This window comes from Mus caroli, unplaced genomic scaffold, assembly GCF_978045245.1.
Source record: "Mus caroli unplaced genomic scaffold, Mus_caroli_1 scaffold_3, whole genome shotgun sequence".
Classification (NCBI taxonomy): domain Eukaryota; kingdom Metazoa; phylum Chordata; class Mammalia; order Rodentia; family Muridae; genus Mus; species Mus caroli.
The window spans coordinates 43,935,185-43,961,577 of NW_028227258.1; the positions used below are offsets into that span (position 1 = coordinate 43,935,185).

General features: G+C 43.4%; 2 protein-coding genes across 4 annotated transcripts in view; both read left to right on the forward strand.

Annotated features, from left to right (window-relative positions):
* The window catches only part of Cdc14a (cell division cycle 14A), a 159,908-nt gene extending 154,601 nt beyond the window's left edge, over positions 1 to 5,307 (forward strand). Inside the window, exon 16 of the mRNA XM_021158702.3 lies at positions 2,804 to 5,307. Within this exon, the coding sequence (XP_021014361.1) occupies positions 2,804 to 2,833 (30 nt within the window). The 3' untranslated portion in view covers positions 2,834 to 5,307. The remainder of the gene's footprint in view (positions 1 to 2,803) is intronic.
* Positions 5,308 to 22,085: 16,778 nt separating this feature from the next.
* Gpr88 (G protein-coupled receptor 88) lies at positions 22,086 to 26,006 on the forward strand. Of its 3 annotated transcripts, none has more exons than XM_021159044.3 (2): positions 22,086 to 22,521; positions 22,936 to 26,006. In XM_021159044.3, exon 2 carries the CDS (start codon positions 23,008 to 23,010, stop codon positions 24,160 to 24,162), a length of 1,155 nt encoding a protein of 384 aa, XP_021014703.1. In that variant the 5' UTR covers positions 22,086 to 22,521; positions 22,936 to 23,007; the 3' UTR covers positions 24,163 to 26,006. The 3 variants fall into 3 exon arrangements, with proteins under 3 accessions (XP_021014703.1, XP_029330701.1, XP_029330702.1); XM_029474841.2 differs by having other exon boundaries at positions 22,939 to 26,006; XM_029474842.2 differs by having other exon boundaries at positions 22,086 to 22,463.
* The last annotated feature ends 387 nt before the right edge of the window (positions 26,007 to 26,393 follow it).

Genomic DNA, 26,393 nt, shown 5'->3' on the forward strand with positions numbered 1-26,393 from the left:
TGGAAAGCATTCTGTACAGTTGGCAGTCCCGTTGGTGTTTGTGCAGTGAGCCCAAAGCCGTGCTTGGCTTTGCTGTGCATTTGGTTGAACAAGCAGCTAAGGAGGCTCAGGCATCTATCATTTGTGCTGAGAATCCATGCACAGTGTACAGATGCTTTCCTTCAAGGTCTGCGTGGCTGAGAGGCGGCCCAGAGTGCCCCCGGACCTAGCCTCATGATGCAGGCTCACAATGCTGTGGAATCTATTGTTTCTGTCACCCGTGCACTGGTCCTCCTGAAGGAGACAAGTGATGATAACTGTCATTGTCCTGAAGTCAGCAGATGCCGTAGACTCTGGTGTTACTCTTTCCCTTTGGTCTTTTTCGTTAAAAGGTTTTATTTTTAGACTGAGAATAAAAAGGAAGTTAATATTTGACAAAATACTGAAGTCGCAATAATTTGCTAGACCCATTTTTACAGATATTTTATTTTATTTTAACTTTTCTTGTACCCTATAAAGAAGCCACGGGGTATGATTTGTTCCAATAGTCTCAGTATTGCATCTTCATCCCACACTGCCTAATTTATCTATAATTGTTGGGCCAAACAAACGAATTTGCAGGACAAAGGGTCCTGCTCTGGCCAGATTTGTTTGAAAACATCTGCCAGAGCCATTTCAGTAATGTAAGAGAGCAAGCTGGTTGCAGAAAACACGAAACCGGAGGAATCGTGGTGAATTATATTTGGATCTGGACTGAATCCCCGGGGTTTGTGGACTTTGCTATGCAAAAGCAAAAGCTTTGGTGGGGAGACCAAGGAGTACGTTCATGTGAGTAACAGAAGCTGGGGGTATTCTAAACCTTTTCTGCTTTCCAGCTCAGGGACTGCAGGGAGTTAGAAAGTGAAAACTCTAAGCACACGCATGGATTTACAAGGTACATTGATGTCTGTGTAACAATCCTTGCAGAGAGTTTCAGTTAACCGGCTGCTGTCCGCCTCACCCTGCACTGAGTGGGAAATGATGAAGCCCTGAGGCTCTAAGTGCTGCTTGCAAACACAACTTTGTTGTTGTAAATTTACAAGCTGTTTAAGGAACAGTCTGATTTCTGTCAGAGCCTGTGCAACTTTTCTAATTAGAATGAAAGCACAGGTTGAACGTTCTGGAAGGCACAGACAGCATCTGTAATCACAGGTGTGATGTCCTTGCTGGCAGGGAGCTACTTCAACGGCTGTGCCTGTGACTCAATTCCAGGCTTCAGGAGAAACTGGTGGGGAAAGCAGCTAGGGCAATAATGACTGATGATAATGCTGTCCTATGAGCTGAGGGTGTGAGAGCATTAGCCCACTCCACAGGGCATTCCCTTTGTGAATCACTATTTATATTATATTATGTTATGTTATGTTATATTATATTATATTATTTCTTATCATCTCCTTCCTCTTCCAAAGCTTTACTATAAATCACATCCCTAATGTGGAAAATTAACTTGCGAAAACCCTTTCCCCTTTTCAAAATGTTCTTGATATTGAACCTCGTTTAGCCTAGAGACCCACCTACAGTCCTTTGCTAACGATACATAATGTTAATTTTACACTGTGAACATTGCTAAGTAAACTGCTAAGTTGGGTTAAAATATGTAATAAATGACTATTAATAGGACATACAGTTTCATGGGACTTTGAAGCTGAACAGATAATCTTATGTTTTCATAAGTTCTTTGGAAAGTGTGTGTGTGTGTGTGTGTGTGTGTGTATGTGTGTGTCTAATAGCTATATCACCACAAAAATGGACCAGTTTGGAAATTAGTAAGATCTATAAATAAAATACACCCTGCTATTTATAATGTTGTAGTGTAATTATAGTTACAATATATATAGCATTGTTAACAAAATCCTACAGATTGGTTTGAAAATTACTGAGGAAAGAAAGTATCTTGTAGAGAAGCAAGAAGCCTTTGTTGCTCTAGGTGTTTTAGGAGAGGAACCGTGCAAAGGATTGCTAATGCTTAGAACTGATCTGTAGCCTTCTGTGCTGATCTGTATCTTTCTGTGCAACCATTATGTGCTACCAAAAAAAAAAAAAATAGTAATAACTTTGATGAGGTCTCTGCTGCTTTGACTCTTTCCCTGGTGTGTCTGCTGTCCAGGCATTCTGATGCATGCAGCTCTTGCTGCTCATGTGTCGTAATGTCCACCTCCATGGAAGGATCGGTGTTGTTCCTCATGCTTACCTGCTCTTACCTTGTTATAAGGCTCTTGTGCTCTCAATGCCGTTGGGTCCTCGGATCAGATTCCAAAGCTAGTTAGCTGTACTTTATCTTCCCGTAGTGAAAAGGATTTGTAAGGTATTTACTAAACTCAAGCATCCTTAAGGACTGTATTTAAGTGGCTCCTAACTCTGTCTGAGAAGCCTTAGCATGCTACTTATGTGTATTAGTTATGTGTAAAAGAAATATCCAAAGTTTGTTCTAACAGCTCTTAATTAGTTATAGCTATCATTTAATGTTTGGTGTAATAGTATGAATCAAATTGATGCTGAATCCTTACTTTTGATTAGTACATGATTGGAATCACGCTTAAACATCGTTAAATGTTTTGAAATATAAAATTTTCTAACAATCACTTTACCTAGCCAAATGTCTTGCTTTCTCAGTAACAGCTTTCTGTGCCCTGTCATCTGTGCCCTGTCATTTGTTCCTTAGCTTGCTCCAAGTGTCTTTTATATAATGCACCTGGACTGCCTTGTTTTGGAGGAGGCTGCATGATGGCTTAGCAGCATTGCATGTGATGGAATTTAACCTCAGTTTATGTCTCTCCCTACACAGTCCCTTCAGTCTGAATACATTCATTACTAAGGCCTTGCCACTCCAGTGAAGACAGTTCCGATCTTACACATCTGGATGTGCAATGCGGAAGGAAACAGCTGCTTGCCCGGAGGATGTCCCTGCCTTCTTACCTTAAAGTAGAGGGAGTGTTAACATTGTACTGTTGAGAGACTTGAGACCAGAGCGCTGTCTAATGACTACTATCCATGCACTGGAGTGATCTTTATGGAGCTGTCCATACTTATAAAGACAGTTTTAATGTTAAATTTGGTATTTTAAAAGGTTATTTTTAATGTATTTCAGTGATGTATTTGTTACTGCATTGACATGTACAGTGTTACACATATATGTATCATGAACTTTATAAAAGACTATTTTGATAATTTTATAAATATATAAAATTATGTAAAAGCTATACTATATTTTGATTTAGATTTTCCTGCTGTTTGCTACCAAAAAATTTGTATTTTAAATTTGTTTAGCTTTAGCATGGTTTTGTCTACAATGAGTATGTAATCCCTCCTTATTAAATGAAAATGAGGAGCGAATTTTTAGATGTGATTGTAATGCTCCTTATGAATTCAGTAGATCAGGCCATTCTCTGCTGAAGCCTGTCTGAACTAGAGTTCATCCAAATTTATCTCTACCAAGAGTGGGGTTGTTTGATAGGTTTGTTTAGGAAAAAAATTTGCCCCTTTGCTTTTGTTCTTGAGCCTTTTAAGTAGGAGGCTTAAAAAAAAAATTGAGCAGTTTTTAAGATCAGAAATAATGGGCGTTTCTCCTGAAAGCATGATTTTCTCCCTCTGAAATGGCAGAACATTCCAATGCTTTTATTTCTTTCCTTCTCTCACGCGTGCTTTAAAAAAAGAAAATGCCTTAAATCACTTATTTTGCTTATGCCTTCTTGTAAATATGCAAAGGAAGGATACGAATTTTAAGACCCAGGTCTACAGTTCGAAAGAACCCACCCAGTAAATGTACAATAATGTTGTTAAAGACCAAAAAGCACTTGAGAGGGGTTGATAGCTCAGAACATCCTGTTCTTGGTACGAGGTGGTCATTGCCCTGTGAGCTTGCATGGTCTAATGTCAATTTTAAAGCAATGAAGGAATAAACCGAAAAAAAATCGCTGCTAAGTAGATCTGTGCACTAAAGAGAACATTCGAATGGAAGCACCCTCCCGATACCGGTCCAGACTGGATGTACACAAAGGTCTGTCTGCAACCAGATGTGAAACTGGAAGGACCCCACCCACCCTCTCAGGGTACCGCCGAGCCCTTTCATGTGTGATCTGAATTTAAGTTTCCAGAAGCCTACTGGCTTTTTGTCTCTTTGAGATTCTTAGATACCGATTGTCTTCCAGCCTGCTTGAGAATGGGCAAGGACTAGTTAAATGGATTCATACAAAGTGCTTTATTCCAACTGTTAAGTTATTTATACTGTATTTATTAGGAGGGGGTATCTTCAGACTATTGTATATGCTTCAGGAAGACACCTTGCTTATGTTTTTACCCTTCTCAGATGGCATTGGAATGGAGTTTGACTCAGGTTTGTTAACATAAGTTTCCAGAGCTGCAGTACCAAATAATTGCACCCACCTGGTGGAAAGTTGAATTATATGTTTTAAGAATCAGAAACATAGAGGAATTAAATTGTTTATCTTTTCCAAAGTTGAAAAAGTAAAAATATTTTTATTATGAGTCGTTATTTTAAAAAGTTGCTTCATTGTATAGGAAGAGAATACTATTTCTTTCAGATTATCATTGTAAAGTAATTGAGGCGGCATTTGAGATGTGGGGGAAGAGAACCACACTATTGTTTTTAGTTGTTCTATGAACACTAATGAGTGCAGCTACTAAAATGATTGTAAAGTTGACTACTGTAAAATGTCCATAATTATGTGTGTGTATATATATATATATATATATGTCATATGTATCTACATGTGTATGTCTTAAGCTTATTTATACACATGTGCATACATAAGGCACACCAAGAAGGGGATGTATATATTATAGAGATTATATAGCACAGAGATTCTCCACTTATAATAAAAAAATGGTTTGCCATGTATTTTGTTATGAATAGTTTATCTTTCAGAAGATATTTTGTTCTATTTTGAAGTGTAGAAGAATACACTGCTAATAAATAAGTTTTATGCAAATTACTCCTGGGCATTCATTAGTTGATTTTGAGTTGAAGTGTACTAAATTGTACTTTGCAATTTTATTTTTTTACTCCATTTGGTTGGCTCCCTTTGACTTCCTCTGGCTCAGAATTCTCAATATTCAGTTCATCTTGTATCGATCTCCCTGTTATTCACAAGGCCACACACTCAGAACAACTTTGTACTTTGAATTTCATGAACTTCACAGAATATTAGGTTCCTCTTGATTTCTGTTAATAAAATACGGTTGCAGACCAAAGCTATGGATCCTGCTATGGATAAAGCTATGTTGCAGCTATGGATGATGCTGGATACCAATCTTCCTTTTGAAGAAGAATGACCATATTTCTTAAAGGAAAAAAATTACAGAACTAAATCAGATGAGCTACGATGATAACCCTGTCCTGCTCCTGTCCAGAAAGCACAGGGAAGCCCTTTCCTGTGGATAGGAAGGGGGTTTATATCTGGAGTTTTTTCCCCTCTTCCGAGTATGAGTGCTGGAGAGCAAATCCCAGATCTCACTCTAGGCAAACTCTTTCCCCTGTGCTACAACTCCAGCTTATTCTAGAGTTGGGAGTGTACAGGTAGCTTGCTCTCACTCAGGGAACTAAAACAGATGAGGTCAAAGGTTATCAGGAGATTTTTTTTTTTTAAATAAATTCCTGGACCGGTTTCAAAGAACAGAAGAACATTTTGTACGGATTGAATTTCTGTGGGAAAGGAAGTTAAAATCAATGGAGTTAGCTAACCTCAACAGACTCTTCATCAGCTGGTCATTGCATTTGTGTGGCATCGTTATCCTCAGATGCACAACGATTTGTCAGTCTTAAAACACATCTGGAAAGACTGATTGGTTACGCTTTTCATCCATGGCTCAAATACAGCAGAAATACGAACTGACCAACATCAGATCCATGATCTATTTTTAAAGCTGTTCTGATGTGCATGCTTGCTTTGGTCGCGTGTTCAGCCATCTACATGTGATAAGTTTCTCTGAGTCTGTGGTGTGCCAGTCCCACAGTACTCTCTGGTCTTTTATGCCTGGAAGGACAACTAGTTCTGGCAGAGTTCAGGGCAAGGGCTTTGTCGTTCTTTACCCAATTCATAGTAAAGCAAGAATTCAGTCACTGTGTGTCCTTCTCAGAAGGTTAAATAGTAATTACAGCTACAGAGTCCATTTCATAAGATGTAACTACCTTATTTACAAAGGGATTGAATACAGGGGGTGGGAACCGTGACATACAAAGGAAAGTGGAAAATAATGTATTAAGTTATTTTGAACCAAATTGAAATGTTAATATATTCCCACCTGGTTCCTCCTCTATGGATTGAATTATGATAATCAGGTCAAGAAGGAGAAAAATAGTTTTTCTAGAGAATTTTAAACCTCTTTCAGCAAGTAGACAGCAGAATGATGTTTAATGTAAAAATATATATCTTGGGGGGGGCGATTGGTCTCAATGGACATTTTCACATGCATGCCTGGTTTTAACACACATATCACTAATATCAAGATGAGGGACGTCACCACTTGCTAGTTCTCTTTGAGTTTTAAGCCAGTTGATCAAAACATGTTTGAGCAGAAACACCGCAAGAGAAGATGGGGACTGAGGCCTATTAGTAACTGTAAAAATGGCTACAAACACCAAAACAAGTTAAAACCCAGGAATGACTGTAGCCTCAAACATTTATGCTAAACTGGGGACTGTGGAGATTATCCATCAAGTAAGTCTTCTTTATGTTATGACTCCTCTCAAAGGCCCTGGGCTGGTACTTCAGAAAACAGTGGGTGAATTACAGGGGAGAAAATTGGGGCTGGACACCAGTTTCCGAAGCAGCTGATACTGGTGCTTAATGCTGAGATACAAGATGTCTGTCACGCCTTCTTAGTCCAAACAAATTAAAAACCACACCTTTAGTCCACTCCAGGACTCTTTCTGAGATTTATTGCACTCAAAATTTTAAGATATTTTTCTCAAGTTACATTGCCAGTTTTAACATCCAGATCCCTCAAATAATTACTGAATACAAAACTGAAAAACAAAACAAAACAAAACCAGAGCTCATGAAAGTATTATGACTCTATATCTACATCTGTCTGTCTATCGTCTATTTTCTATCATCTCCATCTATCAGCTACTTTGCCTCTACAAGATAAGTTAAAGATACAGTCTAACTGCAACATTTTCTTTAAGAATTTGGAAGTTAGATCAAGCCTGCCAGCATGAGAGGCTGCAGAGTGTCAAGATTAAAGGAGCTGGTTCACTGTTGTCTTTGTGGGATGACGGGGTGGACCTGGGCACCACATTCTAAAATCTGGATTTCCTACAGGCCGAGAGCCTTTTACTATCATTTCATGAATTGTAAGAGGGTAGGCATGGGTCAGGAGGAACATTCCTGGTTTTCCCTCTTTTCTAGGAAGATTCAGTCCCATTGGATTTTGAGGCCGCTGTACTGTGGCCAGCTGGATTAGAAGGCCGACTAGAGGAAATGTATAATTAATTCCCTTACCCTTTCTTCCTTTATGCCAGTCTTGGGCAATGAGGCTTGGACTTTTCATGCCACTTTTGGTCTAGCTAAGAGTTCACGTCACCTTTAGACCCTGTGCCTTCCATGGCTGGGACAGAGTCAAGACTGGAACGCTGAAGAAACAGACATATGTTATGAGAAAACACTTTAGAGGTAGAATCATGGCGCTCAGAGACTGTCACCAGGAACCTTTGCTTGGGGGAAGTAGGAGGTGGTTCTTTCTATGCTGTTGTACCAAAGGCCGGATAAGGGACAAGTTCATGACAAGAACTGGGACTGCTGAGCACAGCCTTGAAAATCAAGGATGAGGGCTGGAGAGATGACTCAGCAGTTAAGAGCACTGACTGCTCTTCCAGAGCTCCTGAGTTCAATTCCCAGCAACCACATGGCGGCTCATATCCATCTGTAATGGGATCGGATGCCCTCTTCTGGTGTGTCTGAAGATAGCTACAGTGTACCCATATAAATAAAGTAAATATATTAAAAAAATAAAAAAGAAAAGAAAATCAAGGATGATGAGAAGTGAAGTCTTCCGGATATCTTGGTCTACTTTAAGGCCAAATCTGCTGGGGAAATTATCCTTGATTAATGATTCCTGTTTAAGTGACAGGTTGTTAGGATTGCTAATTTTAAGGTAAAACAAAAGAGGAAAAGTTCCTGGCAAACACAGAAGTGGATGCTCACAGTCATCTATAGGATGGAACACAGGGCCCCCAATATAGGAGCTAGAGAAAGCACCCAAGGAGCTGAAGGGGTCTGCAACCCTATAGGTGGAACAACAATATGAACTAACCAGTACCCTCCGGAGCTCATGTCTCTAGCTGCTTATGTAGCAGAAGATGGCCTTGTCAGCCATTGTTGGGAAGAGAGGCCCCTAGGTCTTGCAAACTTTATATGCCCCAGTACAGGGGAACGCCAGGGCCAAGAAGTGGGAGTGAGTGGGTAGGGGAGCAGGGCAGGGGGAGGGTATCAGGAACTTTCGGGATAGCATTTGAAATGTAAATGAAGAAAATCTCTAATAAAAAAAGAAAAAAAGTTCACCCACCTGGTCTACAGTGAGGAGAAAAAAACAATCAGCAGATAAGATTTTAGACCAGGGAACACCCTGGGTACTGGGGACCCCAAGATGCCTCCCATTTTCTGGGACTCAAGAAATCTGAAAAAGAATACAAAGTAAAACAGCAGAAAAGGGAAAGACTTAAGGTTGAAGTCTCAGGCCTCAGATACAGTCTCCAAGGAGTGGTCTCCTCCTTGTAGAGACCAGAACACAATCCCCAAGCTGTGAGTGCGGGCATGGGAAGTGCTGTGGTCCAGGAGACCATGAGAGACCAAGGCCAAGGGTGACACTGGGCTGCTGTGCTCTCAACCTGCCCAGCAGCAGCCAGGGTTTAGACTCCGAAGGGAGAGCAGAAACTTGGATGAGCCAAACTGGTGGAACGTTCCTGGCACAGAAAACCATTCTTATCATTGCAGGGAGTTTCAGTTCTATATTTGAATTAAAGTTAGAGTCTATCAGCCTTACCCCATCTCTTCCCTCCATCCAGCCCTTCCCTGTTACCTGCCTAGAAACCCTCTCATCTATGTATGTCCCCACTTTAGTTGATAGCCTATTTTTCTTTGAATATTATTGTCACATATATGTATCACACATACATGCACATAGATACACACACATATACATATATAATCTGCTGAGTCTGTTTTTGTTGGCGTGTTTATCTGGTTTCAAGGCTGATCGCTCTGCATTGGTCAACTTAAGGAAGCTCATTCCTGGGGGAGGCTAACACTCTTCCCAGCAGTCATTAGTTGCCTATAGTTCTATGTCTAGGGTTGGGACCCTACAAAAATGTCCCCTTCTACATTAGTGTGTCCATTGATATTGCCATGGTCATTGTCTTGCTTATGTCGTCATTTCTAGGAGATACTTTCATAGCAGACTTCCTGATATTCTGGCCCTTAAAATCTTTCTGGCCTCTCTTCAAAGATATTTTCCAAGTTACTGAGGTAGAAGCCAGGATGGGGAAGCCTTGTATATCTTGCCTGCTTTTGAAGTTCTCAAGCAAAAGCTCAGCTCAGCCTTGTTAGTTGCCTTTTGTAGGGATGGCACATGAATGCCCGCCCTGAACCATAGCCAATTAAATCTGTAGGAACAAATGCATATTTAAATGTTTGCAGTCTGCTAGTATATTTGACAGCTGCTTTCTCCTAAGTGTTATATGGTAGAGAACACAAACACCACAGCACACACACACACACACCACATATACATACCACACATCTACACACACATACCACATACATATACACACACAACCACATACATACACCATACAAATACACCACACATTCACACATAGGCACATCATACAAACACACCACAAACACCACACACATAGCACACACAGAGTCACTACATACACTATACACCAAAATACCACATACATATACAACACACACACACACCATACCACACCATATCACACCACACTTACACACAGACACCTCACATAGCACACAGTGCATACACCACACACATACTCCTCACACATACACACACCACATATACTACACACATACACCACACACAACATATATCACATGCATCACACACAGATATACCACACACACATACACACCATACACACAAACACCACACACAGCACACAGACCACACACATTACACATCACACAGATACAGACACAGACACCACATATACAGACACAATACTATATACATGTGTACCACACATGACACATACCACACAGAGACACCACTCATACATTCACCACACACAGACACCACACCAGTGCATCACACACACATACACCATCACACAGACACCAGAAGTACAACACACATATACACATACACGCATACACCATACATACGTACACTACACACACACACACACACACACACACACCATCACACACACATGCACACACACTGTACAGCTCTTTCAAACTAATTTGATCTCTTCAATAGCTTGGAACATTTTCTAGTGCTTGAAAATACCTATCTCTATCAGACTGACAAAATTTCTAGCAGACTTAAAAAAAAAGAACTTATATTATAAACCTTTTACTGGAAAAAGTCCACTTTTGGACAAAAACCAAGCCAAAGCAATTTTAAGTCAAGTTGGTTTTCCTGGAAAAGCTGAAGATGTAGTTCAGAAAAGAAATGCCTTGGCTTCCCTTCAAATCCGCAGTCCAAACTAACAAGCTCAGTCGAAATATCCTTTGCTTCAGTGGGTCTCAAATAGCTGTGTGGAAAAGAATCGTCTGTTTCTTGTTTTATTGCAGAGCTGGTGAAAACGCAGATTCCCCAGCCAGGGGAGCAGGAGCAGATTTAGGTGGGTCTGTCTGGTATGGAAGATGTAAAAAGTCAAAACTCAATGAATTAATTCAGAAAAGGCAAACACATTGATTCCTAAATTAATAAGACCGGAACATGGGATTACACTTAAGAATGATCTCCCCAATCTAGTCTATTTCCAAAGAGCTACCGGGCTGCAAGACAACTCCATCACTGTCCCTGTGACTTTGGTAAGCTAGGAATCATGTTTAGGTTTCCTCTGTCTTTTTAATACGATGCAACCGGACAGTATGAGTCTGCTGAGGTGCTGCAGCAACATACCATGGAGGAGGGAGAGGGGGAGCATGCATAGGTGACATATTTATTCTGTTCAGTCTGGAGGCTGAGAGGTCCGAGGTTAAAGCCTTCAGCAGAGTCAGTGTCTGGTGAGGGGCTGCTTCCTGGTTCCTATGATGCAAGCTCTCTTTGTGTGAGGTTTCTCACTGTATGGGCACTGGTGCAATTTGGGTGTGTGCCCTCACCATTTTATCATGTCCCGAGACACTCTGTCTCCTGACATCATCTCCTTCTAGGGTAGGATTTCAACAGATGAGCTTCTGATGGGTACAACTGTTTGAGACCAATTTCAATGGCTCTTAAACCTTTTTTGAAATTGTAAATTCTGTTAAGGGACTAATAAAAAAAATGTAAGCTTCTTTCCAGAAAAATGCACAAGAATGGATTTTTGTATATAAATTTAAAGTCAGTCATTTTGTTTTTTAGAAAAATGCTTACATTAGCTTTTGTCCTAGTCACTGTTCTATTGCTGTGAAGAAACACTATGACCAAAGCAATTCTTACAAAGGAAAACATTCAGTTGGGGTTTGTTTATCTTTTCAAAGGTTTAGTCCATTAATGTCATGGCAGGAAGGAAGATCGCACACGGGCAGACACGGTGCTGGAGAGGTAGCTGAGAGTTCGCCATCTGGATCAGCAGGCAGTAGAGATGAAGAGATAAGAGGCCTTGCTTTAGCATTTCAATCTGAAAGCCTGTTCCCAGAGACACACTTCCTCCAATGAAGCCACCCCAACTCCAGCGAGGCCACATGCCCTAGCGCTTTCAAATAATGCCATTCCCTACAAGCATATGGGGTCTATTTTCATAAAACCCACCATAGTCCACTCCCCAGCTCCCAATGACTTGTAGCCATATAATAATGCAAAAATGTGTTCAGTCCAACTTTTAAGTATCTATTCCAATTGTACATTCTGGAACTTAGGAAATAAACACAGGATGAGTTTTGGGGACTCACTGAAGCTACAGTGAATCAGACTTCAGACACAACTCCATTTTGGGGTTGAGTTCCAGGTGTAGTCAAGTTGTCAACTAAGAACAGCCACAACAAGTCCACCCTTTGTCAACTTGGCACACAATCATATCTCTTTATGTCATGATTAATTTCCAAGTGAGAACAATAACAGGTCATAATAATGCCTAAACATAATTATAACTATCCCATGTACAATAGCAAATGCATTAAATATTTAAAATAGATGGTAATGTCCTTTGAGGGACATTCTTTTAGCATTTCAAATATCATTATATGTAGCTTCTGACTATGTAAGCCAGACTCAGTGAAATGCTTTCCTGTATAAGAGTTGCCTTGGTCATGGTGTCGCTTCACAGCAATGGAGCACTGACTAAGACAGCTTCCCTTGTAACATGAGTATATGGTTCTTGAACCCCACGCCAGACAGATTTTTCTACTGTTGAATGACCATGTCACTTTTGTCTCGCATCATCTGCCCACGTGAGGAGTCCCCATGCTTGCCAGTATGTTCAGTGCACTGACAATCAATGCCAGTCCTTTAGCTTAGTCTCGGCATAAATCTAGTTATCTTAGACCTCATTCCTCAACCAGGCCCATGCAGGTCTGATCCAGATCATGTCTTTATTTCCAACTAACAGCCAGTTTTCAAAGTGAAACCACTTGTTCAAAGCCACTTGGATAATAACAAACAGACTCTCTGGACTTAGCTCTGACCTCTTAGCCTCTGTGGTACATTGCTTAATCTTGGTCCTGCTGACATTTTGGGACAGATAATTCCTCATTGTGGGAGAGCTGTCTTGAAGATTGTAAGATGTTTATCGCACCCTTGCTTCTAAACTCAGAGCATGTCAATAGCACCCTGTCTTAGGGTTTCCATTGTTGTGAAGAAACACCATGACTAAGCCAACTCTTATAAAGGACCTTTACTTGGGGCTGGTTTACAGTTTCAGAGGCAGGAAGCATGGCAGCATGCAGGCAGACATAGTGCCGAAGGAGCCACAAGATCTACATCTTGATTTGAAGGTAACCCTGAGGAGACTCATATGACCAGATGTGAGTAGGTATGTGAGACCTCAAAGCCCCGCTTCTGCAGTGACCCACTTCTGTTAACAAGCCACACCTCCTCCAATTGGTTTTACACGGATTGGTGTATGTTTGTTGGCAATGGTGCCAGTTATGTTTGAAAAGATTACCTTGTGGTTCGCTCCTACACCCTCTAAACTGCTGTTACTGTGTGTAGATATCAATCCTCTAAAAGCTGACAAGGCAGGAAACAAGATGGAGTCATGAAGACAAGGTTTCCTAGTCTCCATATTCAGGGTGGGACAGGCCAGCTCATAATTCTATAATTTCCTAACTTCTAAAAGCTTCAGGCCTTCCTGTGGAGGCAAGAACTCATAGGCAATGACTGACTGCCAAGTCTAGTCAAAACTGCCAAATGACACAGCTTGTTTCACTGAAAAAATGTACAGAATAAACAGGCTACAGGCCAACATGATTTTGGTGACGTATTAGCTGAAAGCAAGACCTGGGATGAGACAACAAGCTTTTAGCTAGTCTCAGTGTTGCACTCCTTGAAGTTGCTAGGTGTCTTGGCTAAAGCAGAGAGGGAAATGAGCAGTTTGTTACAGCCACCAGGAACCTGGTCATTTCCCAAAGCCTCTCCTTGCGAAGGACCATGAACTTCAGTGCTGGGAAGTCATTCTGGTTCTTCAGAAAGTTACCATCTGGTTCTGTAGCAGGGAATGCTTCCAGCAAAAATCCTGTTTAAAAATTATCTGGCAGTGTGTGCCACAGAATGTGCTTCCATGAGGCTTAAAATATTTCAGAAAAAAAAATAAATAGCAACACTCTATTCTGTGACCCTAATATTAGTTTATCTCTTGAAAAGATGTGAGATTGAAGTTGTGGTTACATAGACATCCTCTAGGGCCCTAAGCTGTGAGCACACATTTAAGAGTTTTCAGCCAGACACCATGATCAAAAGGAGAACCTTGCCCTCAACTAGCTTCAAGTGTGGAAAGGGAATTCCAATGTCCAGGATGCAATATACCCGCTCTGGTTGCTTTGGGATACACAGGCTAGACAACTTGGTGATGGAGATAAAGACAGCTCCTGGTAGGCAGTGACATCTTAGCTTGGATCTGGAAGAGGACTTAGCTTGAAAAGAGGAAGTTGGGGCAGACTGTGGACCAACAGAGAAGCCATCAAGGGCCTGGAGTGTTCTCAACAAAGATGCCTGGTGGGAGAGAAAAGGGATGATGCCCCCTCGGAAATACAAGTGATACAGTGAGTCTGGATGGAGATGAAGGAAAGAATCAATTGATCTAAGCCACATTAAGGAAATGGAACGTTACCAAAGAAAGCAGGATAGTGTGGTGGCTAAGAATGGGCCACAAGAACAAATTTTTGAATCCCAGTTCTGTTTTTCTAGCTATGTGATTTTTAACTTCTGTGTGGGAAAACTACTTAACTTCTTTGTGGCTATCAGAGCTCATTACCTTTCTAGTGTCCAGTACCAAGATCTGGGAATACCCTGCCGGTGTCTATGAGCACATTGTTATGGTTCTCATGGATCCTCTGATTTATCCTTCTTACAGTTACTGTGTGCCTACTGGTACCCTCAGTCTGAGAGTATGGCACGGGGTAGCTTCGTGACAGGGAGTAGGGATGGGATTGAGATGTGGAAGCTGTGACTTCTCTAGCATCTGATGGCAGAGCAGAGGGTGAGGGAGGCATGAGGGTGGACCCTGAGCCAGTGACAAGCTTTATATACTGTTTAGTTTCTGGTAATATGAAAGAGATTTATCAATTGAGTCTGTATTTGCAGTTCTTATGAAAATACATCTTTCAAGTTGGGAGAGTATAATGTATTTGATCTGGTAGACTGAATTATGACTTGAAATAGTTAGACATATGCTGTGTGGACTTACATTTGAAGCTGTATCCAAGAATGCAGATTTAGGAGTAAGCCTGGCTACTCTCAGATCAGGTATGAGGGCTGAGTGCAGTAAGAGATGAAAAACATTCCAAACAATGTGTGGAACATTTGACGGGCCCTTAAAAACATTAGCAACAATAATGCTTGTGTCTCTACTGAGGGCAGCAGGGATCCAGTGAAGGCCCTAGAACTGGATCCTGCCGTTTGTTCATTACATTTTCCCCTACAGCGCCTGTCTACTGGTACCCAGAACTATTTATAGAGTTCTACAAAGCAAAACAGATTTCCCAGATATGTACATTAGAACCAAGGATAGGGAGACATCAAGTATTGAACACATTAAGAGCTGGCATTGAAGATTCAGAAAGGTCATTTTGGATGGAGACAGACAAGACCATAGAGAAGGTGGTTGTGTTAGTTGTATTATGCTGCAGCTAAATATCAGACAGGAAGCAACTTAAGGGAGTATAGGTTTATGTTTGGAGCATGATTTATGAGGATAAAGCCCATCATGGTGGGCTTGGTGGTGGCTGGAGTATGTGATAACTGCTGGATTACATCTTAGGGACTAGAAAACAGACCAGACCAGAATGAGAGTAGGCTATAAACTCTAAGTCCTGTGCTCTGACCATCCACTTCCTCCAGAGAGGGCTCACCTAGCAAAGATTGAAAACTTTCTGATATCGGTCAGTCCAGTCTTGACACAGACTATAGTTACATGGGAACCGGAAACCTCAATTGAGGAGTTATCTCCATCAGATAGGCCTGTGGCTATTTTCTTGACGTGGAAAGGCCCAGTCCACTGTGGGCAGTATCACCCCTGGGCAGGTAGGCTTGGGCTGTATGAGGAAGGTAGCTGAGAAAGCCAGGGGAAGCAAGCCAACATCCCTTCATGTTTCTGCTGCAAGCTCTTGCCGTGGCTTCCTTCTGTGATGGACACTAAACTACAAGATAAAATAAACTCTTCACTCAGCACTGATATCATCCTGGGACCATGTGATCAAGCACATGAGACCATGGTGATGGCATGGGATGGGTATTTCACATTCAAGACATACTTTTCAAGTGGGGATGATTTTATATATGGACAATCGTCTGGCTGGTAGTGAAGGAAATGCCCGTGTTTCCCTGACTCTGAATTCCTTGACTCAAGACATATGGAGAAGGGGGATCAAAGTACCCAGGGGAGAAGAACAGAGACAATGTTTGGAGCAGAAACTGAAGGAAAGGCCATCCAGTGACTGCCCCACCTGGGGATCCATCCCATAGACAGTTACCAAACCCAGACACTATCGTGGGTTCCAACAAGGGTTTGCTGACAAAGCCTGATATAGCTGTCTCCTCTGAATGCACACAGCCATCCACTGGATGGAGCACAGGGTCTCCAGTGGAGGAGATAGAGAAAGGATCCAAGGAGATGAAGGGGTTTGTAGCCCCTATAGGAGGCTATGAACCAATATGAACCAACCAGGCTACAATATGAACCAACCAGTACCCCCAGAGCTCCCAGGGACTAAACCACCAACCAAAGAAAACACATGGAGGGACCCATGGCTCCAGCCGCATATGCTACATATGTGGCTGGAGCAGAGGATGGCCTTGTGAGACATCAATGAGAGGAGAGGCTCTTGGTTTTGTGAAGGGTCCCAGTGATGGGAAATGCCAGGACAGGGAAGTAGGAGCGGGTGGGTTAGTGAGCAGGAGGAGGGGGAATGGGATAGGGGTGTTTGGGGAGGGGAAATGAGGAAAGGGGGTAAAATTTGAAATGTAAAGAAAGAGATATCTAATAAAAGAAATATGGAGGTTTTGTGGAAGAGAACTCCTGTTCAGTCCATAAAATAAAAGCAGAGAGTTTGTGTGTTCATATTACTTGAGCTCTTGACTGCAGGGCCTGCAGGGAGTGGCCAAGGTATTAGCTGGAGTTAAAGAGGCCAACCCTCAGAATTCAGCTCGGGTGTCTTCAGCTTTTCCATACAAAGGATTTCCTGGTCTCAGACACAATGATGTTCCTGTCTTTCTGTGGCTGCTCCCATGCCAACTTACTTAAAGATTTATTATACCTTTCAGCATCTCGTCTTATGACAGTTTTTCCTTATCTATATGCCTGCCACTGTAGACTGATCTCACTGAAGGCCAGAGATGGATCTTAATGAACTTTCTGCTTTCACCACCCAGAATGTAACAGGGGACCAATACATTTTTGTGTGAGTGTGTGTATTTATGTGTTGGGCAAATGAAACAGATGAAGAAGCAGGTAAGGATGCATTTCACTTCCACCATGAGCCCTCTTACAACACATCATAAGAAGCCCACAGTAGGCTGGGGAGATGCTCAATTGGTAAAGCACTTGTCATACAAGCATGGGGACTGGGGTAGGATCCTCAGCACCCCTACAAAGGTCTGCACAGCAAGGTATGCCAATGATCTTAGTGCTGCGGAGGTAGGAAGAGAGGATCCCTGAGGCCTGCTAGCCACCCAGTCTAGCCAAAGGGGTGGGCTCCACATTCAGGGAGAGACTTTCCTCAAAGAGTTGTGCAGACAGCAACTGAGGAAGACACCTGACAGTGACCTGTGGCCTCCACAGGCATGAACACACACACACACACACACACACACACACACACACACACACACACACACACCTGACATTTAAATTTATACAATGTAATGATAAAATGTCAACGGAAGTAGAAAACAAATTACTTTATTAAAATGTACATAATATAAATTTTCTGGTTGATACTTAGACCAATTAATTTTAAGAGTGATTAAAATTATTGTAAAAAACTACAAAGAAAGTGATCAGTCTAACAGTTTATGCATGTTTCCACATCTGCAAAAACATTTGCAGAAAAAGAAGTTTCCTTTTTTTTTTCTTTTTAAGATTTTTTTTAAAATTTTATGTATATGAGTACACTGCAGCAGTCCTCAGACACACCAGAAGAGGGCATCAAATTCCATTACAAATGTGAGCCACCATGTGGTTGCTGGGAATTGAACTCAGGACTTCTGGAAGAGCAGTCAGTGCTCTCAACCCCTGAGCCATCTCTCCAGCCCAAATCTTGTCATCTTGTAAGCATTCCCTGCCATGACTTTCTACATTCTCACTGTTCCTTTAAATTATTTTGATTGTGCATAGCGGCACAAATCTCTAGTCCCAGCACTTGAGATGCTGAGGTAGGTGGATCTTTGTGAGTTTGAGGCCAGCCTGGTCTAAATAAGGAGTTCCAGGTTAGCCAGGGCCACATATCTTGTCAAACACAAAGAAATAAAAAAAACACCAAACACAAAAACTGACTTAAACACACACACACACACACACACACACACACACACACACACACACACACACACACACACCAAAATCTGAAACAAAAAACAACCACAAAATTCTTAGGTTATTTGTACAGAAGCTACACAGACAAAACTGAAAGTTTGTTACCTGGGTCGCTTAAGACAGGTGGTCCTGAAGGTTTTGGTGTCAGAGCAGAAGTTGCCTGCCCCAAAGCCCCATTCTGACCCTTGGCGGTTGTTTGCAGTCCAAGGTGGCTCACTGAGCTTCTGTGGGTCTCAGGTTCTCACTGTGACATGGCTAGAGGATGAATATACCAGGTGGTAGGTTCCCCGGTTCATTAATTAGAGGCTGCTGTTGACCTTAGCTGAAGCTGTGCTGAGAACTGAGGGCTGTGTGGGTGGACACTCAGTGGGAGAACAGGAAACAGAAGCAGAAAATAGGTGCTTCCACTACAAAAGGGAAGTGAGCTGTACTGTGCCACCCTGAGAAGGAAACGAAGTCCAGGGGAGGTTTCAGTGGGTTGTGGTGAAGCCAGCAGCTTCGTGAACCCCCAGGGATGCTGAGAATACAGCAGACAGGGAGATAAATGGACAAGCTCTCTGGAGGCATTAGGAAAGGGACCAATAGGAAATGTTTCCCTAGGAGAAAAAATAAAGTAAATTCCCAATGGTCATTATTCATTAATCCAAAGAGTATTTAAGAAGGATCTACCGGGCTGGTTAGATGGCTCAGTGGGTAAGAGCACCCGACTGCTCTTCCGAAGGTCCAGAGTTCAAATCCCAGCAACCACATGGTGGCTCACAGCCATCCATAATGAGATCTGACTCCCTCTTCTAGAGTGTCTGAGGGCAGCTACAGTGTACTTACATATAATAAAAATAAATTAAAAAAAGAATATTAAAAAAAAAGAAGGATCTACCATGTACCAGGTGATGTGCTGTGAAACAGAAAAGAAACACTCCTCCTACATTGTATTACTTAAGTCCAGTGACCTAAAACAAAAGTGAATCTAAATGGAAAAAAACCAAAAAAAAAAAAAAAAAAAAAAAAAAAAAAAAAAAAAAACCAGACAAGACTTTGGCCTTCCAGGCTTAGGCTAAATCAAGAAGTTCTGCCTTTGGCAGAAATAAGGCTTCATGGGAAGGAGTCCCTGAGATAGGTCCTTACGACTTATTCCAGAGACCCAGAACCTGGAATTTGAACACAGAATCCCTTTACGACGGAGGTAATGCACTGCAGCTTTAAGTGTGGTGACATGCTTGCGCTACAGCTGATAGGGGGGGGGGTCTTGCAACCTTGCTGTGTTTGAGGTGTTGAAGCCTTTAATACAGAAGACTGTAGGAAAGGATGGGGCAACTGTTCCACACTACCAAGAGGCTGGACATTCGAACCTTTGCCCCAGTAAGACCAAACGACTGCTTCTCTTTCAGTTCTTGCTCTTTCTACTGAAATCCAGCCTGATCTAGTTAAATCCATCAGGGCCTGCTTGCTGCTTGCTGGAACTCATCAGAGTTCTTCACAGTCATCAACATGACTGGTTTTACTTATTTATTTTTTTAAAAATCAGATTTGAAAAGGAATAGTAAGGGGAGGTATATTCCTCTTTCTCTTCTGAAATAAATCCTCAAGGTTGGACTGGGAGAGGTTCATGACTCATGCCCGGGGACCTCACTCCATGTGAACACAGGAGGTCTGTACCAAGCAGTACCAGAGAGGAGACAGGTTAAATGTGTGAACAGGGATGTAGAGAAAGTCCAGAAGGAAAGGACCTTTGACATCACTGAGTGGACGCTTCTTGCTAGCAAGGCAGGAATAATCTGCCAAGGCTAACTGAAGGATGCCTTTCTTAGAATTCAGGACACCTGGAACTCCATACACCATTCTTCTATTGTATATATTACCTAACCTCTGAGTTAAATTTGTAAGTAAACAACCTTTGGTTGTTGTTGGGGTGTTGGGTGTACCTTTCGGGGAGAAGTTCCCAAGTGCACAGATGAACCAACACTTGCACCAAAGCAGATTTGAGTCCTGAGTGTGAGTCTCTATGACATCCCATATCATGAAGAGCTCAGAGGTCCTTCTCATTCATCCTATGGAGTCTTCAGGGAAATTGCTTTTCCCCAACACCCACTATTCAAAAATAGGCTTTAAACTTTAGTTTAATAATCACAGCAGGTCTGAATAAAAGTTGCTGAGTGCATTCTGGGGACACAGCGCAGTAAAGTGCCTGACAAACAAGTATAAGTCCTGAGTTCAGATCCAAAGCGCACACATTAAAAGCCAGGCATGGTGGCACATATCAGTAATCCCAGCTCTGGGAGAGCAGGAGCAGAAGATTCTTGGAGATCAGTGGCCAGCCAGCCTAGCAAAAGCTGTGCAGGTTCAGAGAGAGAGAGAGAGAGAGAGAGAGAGAGAGAGAGAGAGAGAGAGAAGGAAGAAGAAGAAGAAGAAGAAGAAGAAGAAGAAGAAGAAGAAGAAGAAGAAGAAGAAAAGAAGAAGAAGAGGAGAAGAAGAGAAGAAGAAGAAGAAGAAGAAGAAGAAGAAGAGAAGAAGAAGAAGAAGAAGAAAAGAAGAAGAAGAAGAAGAAAAGAAGAAGAAAAGAAGAAGAAGAAAAGAAGAAGAAGAAGAAGAAGGAAGAAGAAGAAGAAGAAAAGAAGAAGAAGAAGAAGAAGAAGAAGAAAAGAAGAAGAAGAAGAAGAAGAAGAAGAAGAAGAAGAAGAAGAAGAAGAAGAAGAAGAAGAAGAAGAAGAAAGAAAAGAGGAGGAGGAGGAGGGGGATCACCACACAGTTTCTACTCTGCACACACACAACTTCCCAGTTGTCATATCTTCCATTACATTGGCTCATTTGTCACAATCGATGAAGCATCCTGGCGTGTTTACACTGACCCCATAATTTACACACGGGTTCTCCGGGTGGATTATCTAGTAGGTTTGGACAAACGGACAGAGATGTTTTCCACCATTAGAGTAGTTTCCCTGCCCTGTATTCCACCTCCCGGTCCCGGACAGCTGGCGATCCCTGCAGTTTTACGTTTCCCAGGATGTAATCCAGTTGGGATAGTGCAGTGCGCAGCTTTTCAGATGCTTCTTTTGCTTAATAACAAGCATTTCCGGTTTCCTTAGGTGTTTTATGTCTTGACAGATGATTTCTCTTCATTGCTAACTGGTGTTCCATTGTCTAGCTGGACGATGGACTCCATCTTTAGATCGCCTGACTATGGTACTCACACTCCTCTCATCCCACCGAAACACAAGCCAAGAGGAGAGGTGTCTAGCGATGGGAAAAAGAATTGAAATTATGATTTGAGCTAAGGCTCACATATTTTCTGTAGCTAATTACTCATGTCCCACTTTGCCAAGGGTGTGTGTGTGCGCGCGCGCGAGGGGCTGAATTTCAATTCAAATGTAAGGTAATTTTCTCTGAAATTGTACTGGGGTATATTTATCTCTGAGAAAAGAAGTCTTACCTCCAGGATGATTCAGATGGAGATGAAATTTTACTCTAACATTTAAAGGAGAGGAAAAGAAAGGAAGGAAAGAAAAAAAATCAGGCAGAGTGAAAAATGAGAGAGAATGGAGAGAGAGAGAGAGAGAGAGAGAGAGAGAGAGAGAGAGAGAGAGAGAGAGAGAGAGAGAGAGAGAGAGAGAGAGATTTGTTAACCACAGGGTTCTCTGAAAAAGGTATTTTTCTCTCTTTTACAAGTTAGCAGTTACTGAATAATTCATGAAGCAGGGAAAGGCTGTCTTCTCCCTGGGTGATGGATAACTGAGCAGGAGAGGCTCCAAGTGGGTTTGCCACATCAGCCAGCGCTCTTGCTTGGAGCACAGGGTGCGCTCTTCTCCAGCTCAGTTTCTTCTGCTCTTGCAGCCAGGCATCCTCGCTGCTGCTGCCTGCCTGCCTACCCTCCTGGGCTTGCAGCCTACCGCTTGACTTTCTCCAGTTCTACTGCCAGCTGAGGAGACTCCCCACAGCTGTTGGCTCCTGCCTGGGACCATGTGTGCAGATGCTGCACGGGAGAAGCAAGGCGCTTGCTCCTGGCACGGCTCCCAGCTCAGTTTCTCCTGTTGACTTCTGGACCACAGATGCTGCTGCCGAGGAGGTATTTCCTGGCATCTCTCCCTCTGCTATCACCAGCTAAGGACTGGCCCCAAATCAAGGTACCTCTACTCCCTCTCTTTGGCGTTTTTCCCAGCTAGGAGATATCTACTTTCTCTCGGTAAAGAGAGCTCCGGCTGGCAACACACATTCCCAACTCGTGTGTGTGTGTGTGTGTGTGTGTGTGTGTGTGTGTGTGTGTGTTTGTGTGTGTGTGTTTGTGTGTCTTGTTTGGGGAAACTGTCCTAGGTGTGGATATGACCTTAGGGCTTCCCTGCTGCTTGCTGAGTGTAAAGCGGACCTTCTCTGTCATCGGAGACATTTCTGAGGCAGGCACCTGTCATCTGCCACCCCCGTTCTCCTGTTCTCCTGTTCTTTTTCACCTCCCCCCCTTCTCCCCCTCCTCCAGCCCATTATTCGGCTTCAGCCTTTTGTGTCGGTGACAGCGGGCTGAAGAAATGTTTTTGCCCTCCCAGCAGGCAAGTGCCAGGATGGGCCACGCTACACGAAGCCAACGCTAGGGCGCGAGGTGTGAAGAGTTGGCCAGAATGACCAACTCCTCCTCCACTTCGACCTCCACCACTACCGGGGGATCGCTGCTGCTGCTCTGCGAGGAAGAAGAATCGTGGGCGGGCCGGCGGATCCCGGTGTCTCTCCTGTACTCGGGCCTGGCCATCGGGGGCACGCTGGCCAACGGTATGGTCATCTATCTCGTGTCGTCCTTCCGAAAGCTGCAGACCACCAGCAACGCCTTCATCGTGAATGGCTGTGCCGCGGATCTCAGCGTCTGCGCTCTCTGGATGCCACAGGAGGCGGTGCTGGGGCTCCTGCCCTCTGGCTCCGCGGAGCCCCCGGGGGACTGGGACGGTGGCGGAGGCAGCTACCGTCTGCTCCGGGGCGGGTTGTTGGGCCTCGGGCTCACTGTGTCCCTTCTGTCCCATTGCCTCGTGGCGCTGAACCGCTACCTGCTCATCACCAGGGCGCCTGCCACCTACCAGGTGCTCTACCAACGGCGCCACACGGTGGGCATGCTGGCACTGTCCTGGGCGCTCGCCTTGGGTCTGGTGCTGCTGCTCCCGCCCTGGGCTCCCAAGCCCGGAGCCGAGCCACCGCAAGTCCACTACCCCGCGCTACTGGCGGCGGGAGCGCTGCTGGCGCAGACGGCGCTGCTATTGCACTGCTACCTGGGCATCGTGCGCCGCGTGCGCGTCAGCGTCAAGCGGGTCAGCGTGCTCAACTTCCACCTGCTGCACCAGCTACCCGGCTGCGCCGCCGCCGCCGCCGCCTTCCCCGCCGCCCCGCACGCGCCGGGTCCCGGAGGCGCCGCGCATCCCGCGCAGCCTCAACCCCTGCCGGCCGCTCTGCAGCCTCGCCGGGCGCAGCGGCGTCTCAGCGGCTTGTCGGTGCTGCTGCTCTGCTGCGTCTTCCTGCTGGCCACGCAGCCGCTGGTGTGGGTGAGCCTGGCCAGTGGCTTCTCCCTCCCGGTGCCCTGGGGCGTGCAGGCGGCCAGCTGGCTCCTGTGCTGCGCCCTGTCGGCGCTCAACCCGCTGCTCTACACGTGGAGGAACGAGGAGTTCCGCAGATCCGTGCGATCTGTCCTGCCGGGTGTCGGGGACGCGGCTGCGGCCGCTGCGGCCGCCACCGCGGTGCCAGCCATGTCCCAGGCGCAAATGGGTACCCGGGCGGCTGGCCAGCACTGGTAACACACCTTGCTTGGAGAGGCTCCCTAAGCCACCTGCCGCACCGCCTCCTTCTTTTGTAAGCTATCCCCAGCCCCAGGGAAGATCCCAGTGGAGAACATTTTGCCTTCCTTCCCAGTGCAATACCTGAACCAAGGTCTTCCCCTAAAGGGAGTCCCAATTGTGTGCGGCCATTGATGTCTACCCTTTTGTTTCTGTGTTTTAAAGACACCCGTAGGTCCATCCAGACTGCAAGGACTTGTAAACTGGCATTTTTAGAGAACCAGTTAATTTATTTCAAGTTTGCTTTTGAAAAAGAGCTTTCATATCATAACGTACAACCCTTCCAACCTCCACCGTCTTATATACGAAGCGCCTTGAGTGTGTGTGTGCATGAGCCAAAGGGAATCCCGTTGAGGAAGAGACTGTGTGTAGATAGTATCCTAACCACACTTCCTTCTGTTAGAGTTTAGTCTTTGTATATTGACCTGGAAGAGTGAAACCACAGGTGTGTACACCGTCGTGAGTTGCCACTGAGACCTCAGGCCCTTTATTCTTAAAAGGGCTTTTTTATTGAGTCATTTTTGAAATGAGATTGACTCTCAGCCAGTGAGGAAACAAACCAAATTTATTATTTTACTCTCCTCTCTATTCATTTCTAAGGTGGAAAGCTACCGTCGAGTGTTAAAGCGAAAAAATGTCAAGTTTTGGATTGGTCTGAAACCAGAAATGGAATTTTAAAAGCAAAAAAAGGGGGAGCTATCTATTTTGGGTAGCACTTTTCACATATTCTGAAGCATGCACACTTCTTGCTACCCACATTTGTAACCGATTTATTTGCCTCTGAGTGTGATTGCAGCTTTGAACATTTTGTACTATAATGGTTGCTAAGGAGAATGACTCCTGTAGTCTCTTTAAAATATCTCAATGCACATGACAGAATTAAACACTAATACCATAATTGCATAGCTAATGTTAGCTGCCATTGCATGCTCCTAGATGCTAGAACTTACTGGGCATGTGGTACACAAAGCAATACCCATTAGACAGGACATTTTACTTCTTCCAGACACCAGAAGAAAAGGTCTTTTAATCATTTGAAAAGAGATGTAGATGAACCTGTGGCTCCCTAGAGTTCTGGTCTTGACCTGGCTTATGAGAAAACTCCCATTTGGGGACTTTATCTCCCAAATGAAACCAATGGTCAGGGTGATAAAATTCAGATTGGCTCCACCAAGTTACCTGTGCGTTTTAGGGGTTAAACAAGCCACACATTAGGAAGTAACACTGTTTTATGTTGTTCATATATATTACAAAAACATTTATTATTAGTATCATGTCTGTTGAAGATGGAATCAGGCAGACAGTTATGCAGAAGGGGAATGTTTCAAATGGGACTCTGTTCTCCAATGTATCAGTTGAGGTTTGCAGTCTTCATCTTTGACTTCCTAAATGTATAGATGCATTTACAATGTACAAAAAAAAAAAAAACAAACCACTGAAATAGTTTTGTAAAATTAAACAGGAAAGAAAGTAATAGGAGGCCTAGACCAGTCTGTTATCCACATAAAATCTGGGGCCAAATAGCCTCAATTAACTGTGTAATTCAGGAGCAAAGACAGCTTGCTTTGTTGCACTCTTGGACCAAGAATGGTAAGAACACTTGTACATTTGAAAAAATTATGGGAGACACGGGAAACAGATATTTTATAGTAAGGCAAAATAAAATAAATATGTTTGTCACTAACAATACGTTGGCAGTCATGTCAGGAACCAAACTGTGCGCATGTGTCATTTTTCTCTTACGAAGATTTCTTCTGTTTCCAGTTTCCTGGATTCAGATATTTAATTAAAGTTTCCATAATGCTTCTCTTGGCTCTATCTCTTCTTTCTTGGGTATCTTCTCTCTGTCTCTGTCTTAAGGATCCTGCACCCAAAGAAACTGTTCCAAAACACTACAGATACAGAGCGACACCTCTTTTTGCTGGCTGTAAGTTTGTTTTAAGTTTCTAAAATGCTTTTTACTTCATATAGTTACATAAGCTCCTTACATTGGGCTGGGAAAAGAAATAGCTATGTTTTCTTTCTGTAAAGATGGAGGAACGGGTCATAAAGATAACAGAGAGATGGCGATGTTCTAAAGCTCTGTCAACAAGTTCTTCTAGTTAACCATTGTTCTGGTTTCTCATGCTGCCTCTCTGTCCCTATAATGCACCACACATATACAGAGCTTTGTGAATGAGACTCTGATACCT